Consider the following 14,785-nt stretch of genomic DNA (forward strand, 5'->3'; position numbering starts at 1 on the left):
CTCAAGTTTTTGGTTCCATGAATCCCTTTCAACAACCATCAAATGTGTGGTGACCCCATAGAGTAATTTAATATACTGGTCATGATAACCTTTTAGATTTATTCATTAAGTGCTTACAATTACTACAATGATACCCTTTACCCCCAAAAGCTTCAGATGGTTTCAAACTGGTTTAGAAAAACCGATCATCCTTGGAAGTACATGCACATCTTTGCAATCAGAGGGAAAACTTAGTGGTCACTGAACAAAGCAATTATTGCCAGGGAAGATACCCTGGAAGAATCCTCCTCTCTTCTCTGAGGCCTCTGAGAGCCTTGCTGACTCTACTGGCCCATAGGAAACAGCTCTCCTTCCTACAGGTTCAAACACTCAGTACACTTTCATCCACCAAGTGCGATTTATTATAAATGCAAAAAATAATTAAATATATTACAACCCCCCCAAGGAATGAAGCCACACAGTCCTGCTGTATACATGTTACACAAAGGGACAAATCTGCAGAAAGTGCACCTCCCAGGAAATGTGAAGTCAGCAGCAATAGAAGATATAGGGGAGTGACATCCAGTAACTCCAAGCCTCCTGTTCTCCCCCTTCCCCCCACTGCAGTTTGGAACATGGGATAACCAAGCAGTCCTTGATATCTTATTGCACTAACAAAAGCCCCAAGTCTGACGAAGACCTGTTTGAAAGCCAATGTGGAAAGCTGGGCCCTTGGGCCTTGTGTGGGGTGAGGAGGTTGCTTAGAGCAGCATGTGTCCCTGCAAATAGCATTTTCAAGTATCTCTAAGAATGGGAGTCCCATTTCTCACAGCTTTCAGAAGAAACTCACTTTGTGGGGCAGGTGGGGGAAGAGTATATTTCAGTCCCAGGAGGGTCATGGGCTTGGGAGTAACCATTACATGTTTTCTGGAGGAAACCTTCATTTGGGGAGTGTAATTCCCAGGGGGGAGGCAATTTTGGAAGAACCATTTAGGATCAGGTATTTTGCTGAGGACTTTTTCTTAGGAATAACCCCTCTAAAGAGCCCAGCTGGCATCTCATGCTTTGAATCTCTTCCTGGGGAGTGAGCTGACCACTAACACTGCTGCTTCTGGGCTATCAGCTGCTGCTTAGTAGCTGCCAGGATTTCAAGTAATAGCCTGGATGAGGGCCAGCCAGGAATTTTGCTCTGTGGCCAAGATGCAGAATTCACAGCATTTTTGTCAAGAAATCAGGAGATGGTCAAGGTCTTACACCAAGTGGGAACATGGCTGACTCTTGGGTATCATATGCATGGCTAAAGCCACACACCCCTGACCTGGTCTCTTCAGCTAATGGGACCTTTGCCTGCTTTTAGCAGACCCGTCATTACATTGTAGCTGAATCAGGGTTCCAGCACCCAAGAAGTAAAATACTGGCAAGTGTAGGGATGACAACACTGTCTTTGGTTAGACACCGGAGATAAACATTGAGTACTTTGGTTTAAAAACAAATTCTATAAAAGCCCCTTGGGGAAACTTTTTGCAGGTTGTGGCTTACCTTGCCAGAGACCCATGAACAGGAAGAGGTGGTAACTTTTGCTAGTTGAACTAGATGGATATATGTAAACATTTTCCTTATGAGAGGCTGGAAAAGGAAATAAATTATTTTGCCCCTGAGAGAATCAGAACTGACCCTGTGGTTTTACATTGCACTAAAGAACATTTTCAAAGGCAAGGCTGACAAAGTAGGCAGAAATGAAAATGACAGCTCTCTGGACTTGACTATAAGATAGCTTCTTCTCTTAAGCTCAACTCTATTTTAATAGAAAAATGATTCTTTCGGCGGGGGGGGGGAAGGAGATGGAATTAGAATAGGCTGACATTTAATCATATATACTTCTTATATTTGTAGCCTGGCCACTGAAGTGTGATTCAAAATAAAAAAAAAAATTTAAATATATATCAAGTTTTTTTTCTCTCTGCTTTTGATTAGGAGAGTAAGGGGAGAGTTGTCTGACTTCCCTGGATTTTACTTAAGATTTTTTCTGATGCTTCAGACAATAGGCAGGTCAGGAGGAGCTGAAATCAGTCACCTTCAAGACACAAACCTGGCCCTTTGGATCCCAATGATCTTTAATCCAAGGATCAGCATTGATTATTTGAAGCTCCTTGCAGAGAACCCAGGGGCCCTCCACATACCTATTCCCAGCTGTGTGACAGCCAGGTCCAAGTTTGGTGGAAGATGGGGGAAGACAAGCCAAGAGAACTCAGAATGGTGTTGGATGACAGGTGTGGGTTATATCTTCTCTCCCTGGTGTCTCAGTGGGAGAGTCACCCTGAGGCCCCACCTCCCCTCAGCTAAGGAAGATCCAGAAGGTCGTGATCCTCAAAGAGTTTCTGGGTGACCTCATAGACCTGGTCAATGAAAGGCATGGCTTCATTCAGCATATCCACGGCCTCCTCGGGGGAGCCCACATTCATGGTCTCAAGGAAGGCATTGCGACTAGGCAGCGTGCAGAATGCCACGGTGACAGCTTTACGGATGATCCAGGGGTGGTAGGCGGCCAGGGTGGCGTTGTATGAGTCTGTGCATAGGACAGAGGTCTTACAGTCCTCCTGGCTAGTCCTGAGCCCTTCTAGGAAAAGCTGCAGCCAGTGTAGGGCTCGGTGCAGGCGAAGGATGGTGCGGCAGCCAGAGTCGGGGTGCTCAGCACGCTTCTGAAGGTCCACCAGTTTGTTGTTGACCTCGTAGCACACCATGGACTGAAGGCTGGAATAGTTTTCCTTCTGGTCACTGCTGCAGAACTTCTCTATGATCTGGATTTTGGTCATCACATCCTTTGAGATGAAGGCAAAGATAGTGCCAAGATTGTTCAGGAACCTACATTTTCAAGACCAAACAAAATGTCATCAAACTGGATGACCCTGCTGTGGCCAGTCTCTGAAAGGGGATGGTCCCCCACTGAGGAGAGATGTCATATCCTAGCCTGGTGGGAGTAGAGGTCAAAGGTTCAAGCCCAGTGAGATTTTCCTGGGCCAGAGTGTTACAGAAACATGAATCAGGGGCGGCTAGGTGGTGTAGTGGATAGAGCACCAGCCCTGGAGTCAGGAGGACCTGGGTTCAAATCCAGTCTCAGACACTTAATAATTACCTAGCTGTGTGGCCTTGGGCAAGCCACTTAACCCCGTTTGCCTTGCTAAAAAAACAAAAAACAAAAAACAAAAAAACCATGAATCAGCTGAAGCAATCAGGGAGGGAGTGGGCGGCTGCCAAGCCAGGTATTCTGGTTCTCAGAGGTAAGGTCACCAACACTAACAATGGAAATCCAGGAGGACGCCCATTCTGTCATGCCCAAGTGCTGATAGTTGCCTCTTTCCATACAAGCTGTCTAATGTACAGGCACAGTCAGGCCTCCCACATCTGTCTGGTCCCCAACCTCCTAAAAGGGCATCTAGGTTCTACAGCAAAATGCTCCTTCTAAAATCAAAACCTCAAAGCCACCTTGCAGTTGCTTCTCTTTCCTAGTGTGCAGTGACTGCTCAGATGGCCAGGTATGGGTCTGGTGGCCAAAGAGGATATAGATGGGAGAATAGGGTGGCATCTCCTTGGGGCAGATCCTCTCTCCATCCCTGCTGCAGGAGCCACTGGGCCCCACCATCCCCAGGCTGGCTGATGGGCTCCCAGTGGTTCCTCCCCAAAAGAATGTCACTGGTTTTTGTAAAAAGTTTGTAAGGAATGTGGGCCTAAGGAACAGAGAGACTGCTGTCGAGCGGGTCCTGCAACATTCTCATGCAGCTTCCTGCTCGCCCACACACACACCCAGTCATGCACATGTGCTGATGGCCACCTCTTCCCATACAAGTTGTCTGATCCACAGCCATAGTCTGTCCTGGCCCCCCATACCTGTCTAGTCTCCCCCCCCCAAAAAAAGGGAGAATGATATTGATAATAATAATAATAAAAAAGATAATAACAACTCCTATTTTGTTCTCCCTAGTCCTCTGGCCAAAGCCTGTGGGGTCCACCCTGCACACTCACCTGACAAGCCCTTTCCAACCGGTAATGTAAGGATCCATGAGGATTTCCTCCTTCTCATTGAGGCATTCCTTGAAACTGGTCAGGACGACCTTCAGGTTAAAGTCTTCTTGTTCATCAGCCATGGTTCAGCCTGAAACACAAAGAGGGTCCCTGCCTTAGAGGACTGGCTGGAATAGAAGACTGGATAAAGCAGACATCTTTCTCAACAGCTGCTCACTCAAGATGCTGTAAGATGGAGCTCCCCATCCCAGCAGGGCTTGGGCTCCTAGCCCTTGGCAACCACAGCCTGCTCACTGAGTCTTCAAATCTGCCAGGAGTCAAGTGACCTGGCAAGGTGGGGATGGGAGAGGCCAATCTGGAAGATGGGCCCTGCCCTGGAATTTCACCCTGGATTCCTGGACAGGGCCCATCTTTCCATGCTGGACCCAAGCCCAACTTCCCAGACACAGCTGGGGATGGACCAGAAATTATCCTGATGAAAAAATTTCTCTCTGATGCTTGGATTAGCATGGGAAGGTAGGGAGGATAGAGGAAGGTCACCATTCATACTATTGCTCTAAGTCTTCCATAGATCTAAGGTCTGTTGGCAAGGTTCCACCCTGTCACCTGTGGTCCCAGATCCCCAGACTAAGAGCTCCCCCTTTGTACCTGGGCTGGTCCAGATCACACAGCTTGACTGGCTGCCTGCATGATTAAAATTAACAAAGTTGGATAGGGGTGGAGGAGTGGATGCCAGAGACTCGAACACAACTGAGGATGGCCAACAGAAAATCATGATTCTAGGAGTCAGGAGACCTCATTGACTCTTAACTGCTGACTGATTCCTCCCTCTGGTTCTTAGTTTCCTTATTTGTAAAATGAGATGACTCACAAGGTCCCTTCCAACTCTGACACTCTTGTCTAAAGATAATCTTATCAGTCAATGACAGATCAATTTATTGTTTAAATAGCCTCATGCTGTCTCATGATGGAGAATGAAACCAGCAATTAGCAGGCTTACTTCTTAATGATCTTTGGCCCTGTGGTCTGCTATATAATACTAAGGAAAGAGAAAACTAAATGGTGTTGAGCAGGCTGAATGGCTGAGGTCACAGGTTGAAGATGGATGGGCCAGGCTCAGCTTCTGAAAAGTAAGGTTGATACCCCCACCACACATATCACTTTGTCTCTGCTACAATTACACTCAGTTGTAAACCATTTGTCACAGCTTCAAGGTCAGGGATGAGGAGCCCAGCAGTTAGAAGGGGAGCAGGAAGTGAAGAGGAGCAGCCAAAGAAACAGGGTCTCAACACCATCCAAACAGCCTGGCCATGCAAACTATCTAAGAATGAGAGTCCCATTTCTCACAGCTTTCAGAAGAAACTCACTTTATGGGACAGAGTGGGGGAAGAGTATATTTCAGTCCCAGGAGGGTCATGGGCATGGGCATGCACGTTGCCTAGCTCAAACCAAAGACAGCAGAACGGACCTAGCATCTTGGCCCCCAGCTCACATTCCACTTCATGTCTATTGAACACTTACCACAAGTAAAAATACATCTCAGAGCAGCAGTCTGACTCAGCACAGAGCAACCTGGGGAAGGCCCCTCTGACCCCTCCGGGGAAGGAAGCCGACCCAACCACAGTGATGCAGCAGAGCTACATCGACCAGGGACAGGTGGAGAAGGTGAAAGGGGAGGGGATCCCAGGCTCTGTCACTGCCTAGGGGTCCTAGAGTCAGCTTCTTGAAAAGAAAACACCAGGGAAGTGGAATATCAGGCCTGGAAGAATGCTTAGAGATGGGGGGGGATTCAGGGACCCCTTTGGTAGATAGCGTGGTGAAGACTGTGGGCTCCTTCATCCTGTTCAAATGCATAAAATAGCTACGTTACCGAAGAAACCTCCTCTGTAGACAGACATCTCGTCTATGTGACATATGATACAAATGCAGCACGCACGTAGCATGTCTACACCTATGTAAGGCCGCAGACACACAGTGTAAACACAAGGGAACCTTGTTAGCCAGGCGTTCAAGTCCAAGGTCAGGGAGGGGCTGAGAGGTGTGGAAGAGGCTCATCAGGCCATGACAGATGGGGAAACTGAGGCCCAGGGAAGGTCAAGTCAGGCGGGGCTGGAGCCCCCCCCCATGCCCCGGGCTCCTCCCCCAACTGCTCCCCGGGGGTCTGGGGGGGCGGGGACTCACGACCTTTGACCCCGCCGCTCCCACCCCGGGCTCTCGGCCTGGTCGGGGGCCCGGGTCTCCCCACGGCCCCCCCCGACGCCCTCCTCCGGCTCCCCGATACCCAGGCCGCTCCCAGGACCCCCTCCTCACCTTCACCTGCACCTCACTCACCTGCCTCGGACTGCAGGTTCTGGGTCAAGTCCTCAATCCCCTCCAATCACAGCCAAGACCCGCCCCTAAGTCCCGGCCCCGGCTTGATTGGCTGGGACAGAATCCAATGGCGAGCCGGTAGAGAGGGGCGGGCCCTGAGCACAGGGAGGCCGGCTTATAGGCTGGGGATGCGCCTGCGTGATGGCTTCGGGTCGTTGGCGCTGCCTCCGCTCCTCGCGCAGGCGCACGGCGTGGGGACTCGCTGTGAGTACGGAAGCCCGTGCGGCTGTGCTCGTGGAGGGCTGAGGTGGGGAAGAGGGGAAACCTGGGGGCCCTGGCCGCGGGCGCGGGGAGAGGAGGGCCGGCCGGCCGGGCCCCCCGGGAGTCTGGGCGTCCCCCTCGGCGACCCGCCCGCCTCTCCCAACGGCTCCTGCTTCCCGGGGGGTGGGGGAGGGGGCGGTTCCGAGCGCCGCCGCGGCGCGGGCGAGTGACGTCACCGAGGCCGCGTGACGTCACCGCGGGCGAGCGGCTGCTCCCAGGCCCGGGCGGCTCCCGGGGGGCGGGGGGAGCTCGGGGCTAGGCCGCCCTCAGTGACCCCGGAGGTCGCTTCCTCCCCCACTTTACAAGTGGGGAAACCGAGGCTCGGGGGGTGTGCAGCTTGCGAGTCGGGGCTCAGGGCGGGGACTGGGACCCGGTCAGATTCGAACCCAGGCCCCTTGCCTCCAGAGCCGCCGCCGCTCCTGTGACCCCACCTCGCTTTGTTTCTGGTTTCTCCAAGCCCGTAGAAGGCCGTGGCCGATGCAGATGTTTCCAAGTCACCCAGCCTGGGGGGCCCTTTGGTTCTAATTCTAGGGACGGCTGTCAGCTTTTCTTTTTTAGAAATTGTTTTGGGGGCGGCTAGGCGGCGCAGCGGATAGACCACAGCCCTGGAGTCAGGAGGGCCTGAGTTCAAATCCGACCTCAGACACACACCTAGCCATGTGGCCTTGGGCGAGTCACTTAATCACATTACCTAGCAAAAACCTAAAACGATACAGGAATTGTTTTGGGAGGTGGGACCCCCCCCCCCCCCCACTACTACTACTACTGTTACTAGTAGATCTTACTTATGACACTAACCATTCACAGAATGCTTCCCATAACAACAGTGTGAAGTACTGGGAAGAGTACATGGATTTCCAGTTCTAGCTCCCAGAGTTGGTAGGATCCTCAGAAATCATCTGGTGTAGCCCCATGCCCTACTACTGGATTATCTGTTTGGCTGTAGGTGATGGATCTTAATGTCTCCTTTAAAATGAAAGGGTGTGGACTAGAGGAGCCTAAGGTCCTGTGGCTGAGCAGGACAAATTTGAATATCTCTATTTTACAGTTGAAGAAAGTGAGGTCAGGCCATTTAGGATCTTAGAGCTCAGTCAAGACTGTGGTTTGTTTCCTAGCAAGCCTCACTGGTATTCTGTTGTGGTAGTTGGGTAAATAAGACTTGGAGCACCAGTATTTCAGACTGCTTTGGCATAAAGTTAAGAACCAGAGCTGAGGAAACTGCCCAGTTTTTTTTTTTTTTGATGGGGGAAGGGGGGGAGTGGCATCTCTGTTTTAGCACCTACTTTATAGTCATTTAAAAGAGTTATATCCTTCTGTTTCTGCTCCTTTCCTTTTAGAAGTTATGACATCGGTACTCCAGTGATCTCAAAGTACTTTGTAGGCACTGCTCTATGGAGTCCGGGATCTAGGCAGATAAAGTCCTGCAAACTTGACGGCTCAAGATGCCAGAGATTAAAGTCACTCCCTTGGGTAAGTTAAAAGAAGTTTGTTAAATTTGTTTGTTTGTTTAATTAAAAAACCCAAAGCTTTCCAGATGGAAATAAGATCAAATCAACAAAATTGTATAGTAAGGGAACTTAGAAGCTGAATATTTTCTGCAGTCACAGCTCTTCATTCCATGCTCAAGTCATATTGAGCCCCAGATGGAAGGAGCCATGTGTGGTCCAGCTTTCTGTTGGTGGGCAGTGAGATAAGCTAAAGGCTCTCTTTCTGAATCATATTTTCCTTTGGTTCCTGGTAAAAGGAATTCACCTTCTCTCAGGAGAGACACATTTGGCATTGTGGGGGAATTAGATTAAAAGCATGTAGGATAGTGACAGAAAATCCATTTTGAGGGTTAAACATTTGAAGGATGGTTGGGAGCTGGAAGAATGAAGAATAGAGGAGATAATAAAGAGGATGTGAATTGGGGGGTTGAAGGGAGTTGGATTTGTTGAGAAGATTGGGAAGTCGGGTCAGGTCAGGAGAATGGGGGATTTTGTTCTGGAGCAGAGGGATGAGCTGGAAGGTGGTATGGTCTGTTCTGGTTTTGTGGGAGCAGAGGGCTCGTGAAGGACAGTGGATACTTCACTCTTTGAGAAAGAGGAGCCGACCACACATTCTTTTGGGAGGAGGGGAGAGTGTAGCCTAGATAGTTGGTAACAGGCCATCACAATCTGTCCTTGGGAGAGGAGGCCACAGAACAGGGGGAGTTGATTTGGTTCACATCCCTTAGCATACCACCAGGGGGTGCCCCCCTCAAAGTTTCCAGGAATGGAACAACTTTAAGGGTTCAGAAATGTTTTTGGTGTAGAATGGAGGTCTCCTACAGAGTGACTTCTCTGAGACACAATTCTATAAAGAGAAGTGCTGGCCTGAGACTTTGAGATTTGATACCTCTTAAAATTTGATCTTTAAAGTTATTTGACTTCTTAGGCCTCTCCAGACATTACTAATACAGTCTTAAGCTTTTGAATAGGAAGATGTTTGCCTGCTCTCAGGACTTTTTCTCAGCTTCCATTGATCAGTAGTCTTGCTGGGAAAACGCCCAATAGTCCTTGGCCTTGTGGGATCCCCTTTGGCTTCTGCAGTGTTAGCAACAGTAGTGAAAGAAGGGGCAAATGAAGTAACAGGGTTAGACGGCTGACATTTACTTAGCTTATAATGGCTTTAAAATTGAGACCCTTGTGCTGTGATCAGGGAGTGAGAGGACATGTTCCTGGAAAATGGGGGCCTGCCAGACCTCCTCTGCTCACTGTCACTGAGACCAGAAAAACAGGGGAAGTTGGAGCTGGGCTTGGGGGAGGACCCTGGCAGAGGAAGGAGCTGCTTTTGCTGGGTTTTCAAAGGCAACAGAAGTATCCAAGGCCCAGTAATCCTTTGGTTTTGCTGTGCATTGGCCATTAGGGTCCCCAGCATGGATGGCAATGACAGACAGTTGTTTGTGCATCAGCATCAGTGGCCCAGGATGGGGAAGAGAGTTACCTTCTTTTTTTTTTATTTAAGGCAGTGGTGTTAAGTGACTTGCACAGGGTCACGTAGCTAGGTAATTATTAAGTGTCTGAGACCAGATTTGAACTTGGGTCTTCCTGACTCCAGCATCAGTGCTCTATCCAAGAGAGTACATTCTAAGGAGAATTTGGAAAGTGCCTCCAAAGGGAATCAGCAATTAGGGTTTAACATTCAGGGACTTTAAAGCAGAGGGGTGCAAAGCAGGGGACGGTGAAAAATACTGGGGAGAGCATAATTGAGGATGAAGAATTAGAGGCTACAGACTTAAGAGTTGCACAGAAGTCTCACACACAGAAGTCTCACACTAAAATGCCTTTTTTTCCCCCTTTTCAAAAAGTATCATTGATACTTTTTGATTTTTCCATATGGATATACCTCTGTTCCTTAAGCAGTTGATGGTACAGTGGATAGAATATTGTGACTGCAGTCAGGAAGACCTGAATTCACATCTGTCCTCAGACACTTAGCACTTAGTAGCTGGGTGACCCTGGGCAAGTCACTTAATCTCTACCTAGTTTCTTCAACTGTAAAATGGAGATAATGACAATACCTACCTGTCAGGGTCGTTGTGAGGATCAAATGACACATTTGTAAAGCACTTAACTCAGGTCCTGGCACATGGTAGGCATTACAGAAATGTTTATTCCATTTGTGCTCTTCCCTTAATCTGAAATGAGGCATCTTCTTTGATAAAGAAAACCAGTTTATCAACAGCCTAGGATCCATATCTGATAGTATTTACAAATTTCACACCCATTTCCTCCTACCTGTCAGAGAAGGAGAGGCATATTTCATCATCTTTTCTCTGGACCCAAGACTGGTCATTAAAATCCCCTATCCTGTGGGCTTATTTTATTGTTCTCTTCACTTGAAATCTTTCTAGACGTTGGGTCCTGCTTCTGCTTACTCTTATCAGTTCAAACAAGTCTTTCCCTGTTTCTCTGATTTTCACATATCATTTCTTATACTCAGTATTTCTTAACATTCACATACTATAGTTTAATTAACCTCCATTTGCTGGCCACAGAAAGTAGTGATGTGAATATTTTGGCAAATTTGGCACAGTTCTTTTACTTCTTTATGGTATTTACCTTCCTATGGGATTTCCTGAATAGTTCCTTCAAGGTGTAATATATAGTAAATACCTACAATGCTGTGGAAATGGCCAAAAGATTATAAGAAGTAATATTTCCTAAAATCTTGAGAAGCAATAGAAAGAAAAAAATTTTGCAAAATGTATAACAAAGGTCCTACTAAGCCAGATTATCCCAAGGGCACTTAAAGATTGACATAACAAACTTTTTTTTTTAATTAGTGACTTTGGAGCCATTGCATTTGAACTCAGAATTAGTCTATGGCACTAATTATCTAAGGAAGTTGAAATGGTACCAGAGAAAAGCAAGATAGAATAAACAATGACTAAACAAAGTATACAAAGATGAGATCTGCACAGGAAACGACATGATTTTGAGGGATATCTGAAAGGAGAGAGGATACCACATACCAGGAAGAAATTTGGACCTTACTATTACTAGAAAAAAAGGGAGATAAAAAATTATCAACAATTAATGATTTATAAACCAACTTTCCCATCCTTACAACAATCTTTCTAAGACCATTTCATCCATACCTAGAAGCCATCCTTGATATGGTTTAAAAAGAAAACAGGCAGGTTTTTATAAATGATGTTCTAGAACAGATCCCATTTCCGTAGTCACACAATTGATGAAAAGGTATAAAAGGCAGCTAGGTGGCACAATGGAGAGAGCACTAGTCTTGGAGCCAGGAGGACCTGAGTTGAAATCCAACCTCAGACACTTACGATCCATGTGACCTTGGGCAGGTTACTTAACCCTCATTGCCTCGAATCCAGGGCATCCCCAGTTGTCCTGATTCATATCTGACCACTGGACCCAGATGACTCTGGAGGAGAAAGGGAGGCTGGTGACTTAGCACAGCTCCCTCTTACTCCAGTCCAGTTCATGTGCTTATCATGGCATCACCTCCCTGATATCATAATTTTCAAGAATAAAAGACAACAATAACAAAGTGACTACAAGAGGATTTTCAAAAAGCATCTATGAAGTGATCGAGCAAATGTACTGTCCTCTAGGGAGGTGACAGCCAAGTTAACTTTGTTCTGTGGCCCTCTGATTACCTTTCAGATGGAAGGGAGCTCCTTAAGGCCTTACCAAGCCTTCCTCTTTTCTCTGTCTCCTGCCTTCACACCAAGGGACTTCAGGGCTCCTCCTTTTCAGCACTTGGGCTTCTCTGCCCTCAGAGACACTCACACCCTTGACCTAACCTTAACTTGCTTAACTCCACAATTTCCTTATCTGATCATAAATCTTTTTTAGCTCTACAGTTTTCCATTCACGCTATGATCCTTAACCTGTTTGCTGACCTCTATTCCCTCTACCCCTCATTTCTGCTCTAGGCCATCTTGGCACTGACTACAACCTCCTCCCTTCCCTCTCAGCCTCTGCTACCTTGTCCTATCATTTGTGACTCCATGCCAAGTATCAAACCTGAATTACTCCTAGTGCTTACCTCCTTTGTGCCTGTATTGTTCCTAATTACAGACTACATAAGATAGACAGTGCTAAAGGAGATCATGAAATTGCTAACTCAGCCCACTAGAAAGTTGTGTATCTGATCTCTTTTTTTGTCTTTAACATGTTTTATTTTTTTCCCAAGTAAAAAGTACTGTTTTACCATGTTCCTCTTACTAATCCTATTGTTACCATTAAGCAAAATTTTTCTAAAATCCCTCAATATAACTGTCTTGTCTGGCACAATAAATTTCCATATTAGCCATATCTGAAAGTGTATGTCAGTTTGCATTTTATCACTTCTCTTTCAGGAAGTGAGTGGCAGATTTCATCTTCATTCTTTTGTATTGGCAGTTTATTATTATTGACCAAAGTTCTAAATCTTTCAGTTGTTTTTCTCTATAATGTCATTAATGAACAAATTATCCAACTAATTCTATTTACTTTTCTCTGCATTAGTTGATAAAGTTCTCAGTTTCCTCTGATAGTGTCTATTCATTTCTTATGGCACAATAAAATCCCATTACATTCATATACCACAATTTGTTTAGCCATCTTCCCAATAGGACACTTCTGTAATTTACAGTTGAGACCACACTAAAAGGAGCTTCTCTAAGTGTTTTTCATACATATGGGCTCTTTTTTTAAAAAAATTTTTAAGTGATATCGCTGGACAAAAGAGCATGTACATTTGGATAACTTTGTAGATGAAGTTCTAAACAGATTTCAGAATAATGACCGATTTTCAGCTCTATCAATTAATGTAGTAGTATAGCTGTTGTCCTATTAACTCCTATAACTTTTGGTATTGTCCTTCCTTCATCTTGACTAATCTGAGCATGTGTGGTAGAATCCATAAAATTGCTTTAATTTGCATTTCTCTAATTGCTAGTGAATTAGAGTAATTTTCATATGATTGTAAATGATTTGAATTTCATCTTTTTCAACCTGCCTTTTTCATATCTTTTTGACTGTTTCTTAGGAAACAGCTTTTAGTTTTCTAAATTTGAATTGTTTCCTTATATAGGGTTTCCCTAAAGTTTAAAACTGTACTAAGTCTTTTAGGACATGCTGAATGTCCTGCAAATGAAATCTTTTTCGGAGACACTTGTTGCAAAGATTCCACCCCCCCCCCCATTACCTGTTTTTTTTTTTATAATTTATATTATATTGAACTTGTTTATGCAGAAATTTTAAATTTTTATTTAATCAAGTTTGTCCAGTTTATCTTGTGTAATCCTCTCTTTTCCTTGTTTAGTCATGAACTCTTTCTGTATCCATCTATGTGAAAGCAATTTCTTGGTCCTCTAACTTTTTTATGATGTCACTTTTAATAGCTAAATGGTTTATCCATTTGGAGTTTTTCCTCATTATGTGGTTTGAAGTGTTGGTCTAACTCTAATTTATCCCAGCCTGCTCGCCCATTTTGCCCACAGCTTTTGACCAGTAGCCCTGTCTGCAGTACCTGGCTGGGTTCTCTGGGCTTACCAAACCCTGAGCCACTAGTGGTTTGCTTCTGTGTGCTGTGTACTCTTATCTTTCCACTGACTGATTGGTTCTATGCTATCCAGTCTCAGTGGGGCCCTCCCTACCATAAGATGGCCCCTCTCTTCTCTCTCAAGGTGATTGCTGCCTTGCTGTCTCCTCCTCCTGCCCCTGCCCTTGCCTCTGCCCCTTTCCCTGCCCACCTCCAGTCCTTCCAGCTGAAAAGTGCCCTTCAGAGTTCCCTGGAGAAATGGAGCCCATTTGGAGGAAGCTTCCTCTTCTCTCTTCTGCCTCATCTCAGACTTCGTTCTTCAGGTGTCTCCCTCTGCCGTCTTCTCTTGCCTTTTGGATGAAAAGATGGCTCCTCTCCTTGTCAAGCAAACCTCCACTTTGCGTTCCTTCCTCACTATTATCCCGGCACTTGCCACCATCTTGAGTTCCTCTCTGTCTGCAGCATTATCATGACTGTCTAGAAGCATACCCATGTCTTCTCAGCTAAAAACCTCCCTGACCAGGCCCAACCATGGGCTGTGGTCCTAGATCTCTCCTCCCTTTCCTGGCTAAGCTCCCTGAGAAAACCTTCTCCCCAGGTGCTTCCACTTCGTTTTCTCGTGAGCTTCTAGTAGCTCAACTGAAGCTTGTCAGTTCACAATGACTGTCTAATTGCCAAGCCTAATCTCTTGCTCCTCCTTGACCCGGCCTCCTCCTTCTCGCTTCTTTCTTCTCTTGGTTTTGGTGACACCGCTCTCTCCTGATTCTCCCTTCTCTGGGTCCAGCTGTCAGGTCATGTCCACAAGCATTTATTCAGTGACTGCTCTGCCAGGCAGCTGCCAGCCAGCCATACAGAGACAGAAAAGACAGGCTCTTCTCTCAAGGCACTCACCCTCTGATGAGGGAGATAAGGTACAAACAACCATAGAAGCCAGGTCTAGAGAGGACAAATTGGAGATTATCAGAAGAAGGAAGACCCAGCATTAAAGGAGCTGGGGAAAGACTTCTGGTGGAAAGCAAGCTTGTGACTGAGACCTGAAGGAAGCCAAGAGAGATGAGGTAGGAGAGAATTCCAATATGGAAGCACCCAGGGAAAGTTTGAGGGACTGGAGTGTCTTGAAGAACATCCAGAAAAC

General features: G+C 46.4%; 2 protein-coding genes across 5 annotated transcripts in view; one reads left to right on the forward strand and one right to left on the reverse strand.

The window, feature by feature from the left end:
- Positions 1-6,782, reverse strand: CPTP (ceramide-1-phosphate transfer protein). Of its 3 annotated transcripts, none has more exons than XM_074218763.1 (3): positions 6,310-6,331; positions 4,000-4,129; positions 1-2,841 (listed from the first exon to the last, which is right to left on the reverse strand). In XM_074218763.1, the coding sequence occupies exons 2-3, from the start codon at positions 4,119-4,121 to the stop codon at positions 2,319-2,321; spliced, it is 645 nt and encodes a 214-aa protein (XP_074074864.1). In that variant the 5' UTR covers positions 4,122-4,129; positions 6,310-6,331; the 3' UTR covers positions 1-2,318. The 3 variants fall into 3 exon arrangements, with proteins under 3 accessions (XP_074074864.1, XP_074074865.1, XP_074074863.1); XM_074218764.1 differs by lacking the exon at positions 6,310-6,331 and adding an exon at positions 5,521-6,134; XM_074218762.1 differs by having other exon boundaries at positions 2-2,841; positions 6,331-6,782.
- Positions 6,521-14,785, forward strand: part of INTS11 (integrator complex subunit 11) — a 27,895-nt gene continuing 19,630 nt past the window's right edge. For both annotated transcript variants that reach the window (XM_074218754.1, XM_074218755.1), the window contains exons 1-2: positions 6,521-6,616; positions 7,968-8,100. In XM_074218754.1, coding sequence (XP_074074855.1) covers positions 8,073-8,100 — 28 coding nt within the window. In that variant the 5' untranslated portion in view covers positions 6,521-6,616; positions 7,968-8,072. The remainder of the gene's footprint in view (positions 6,617-7,967; positions 8,101-14,785) is intronic.

The sequence above is a fragment of the Macrotis lagotis genome, chromosome 1 (assembly GCF_037893015.1).
Source record: "Macrotis lagotis isolate mMagLag1 chromosome 1, bilby.v1.9.chrom.fasta, whole genome shotgun sequence".
In the NCBI taxonomy this organism is placed as follows: domain Eukaryota; kingdom Metazoa; phylum Chordata; class Mammalia; order Peramelemorphia; family Peramelidae; genus Macrotis; species Macrotis lagotis.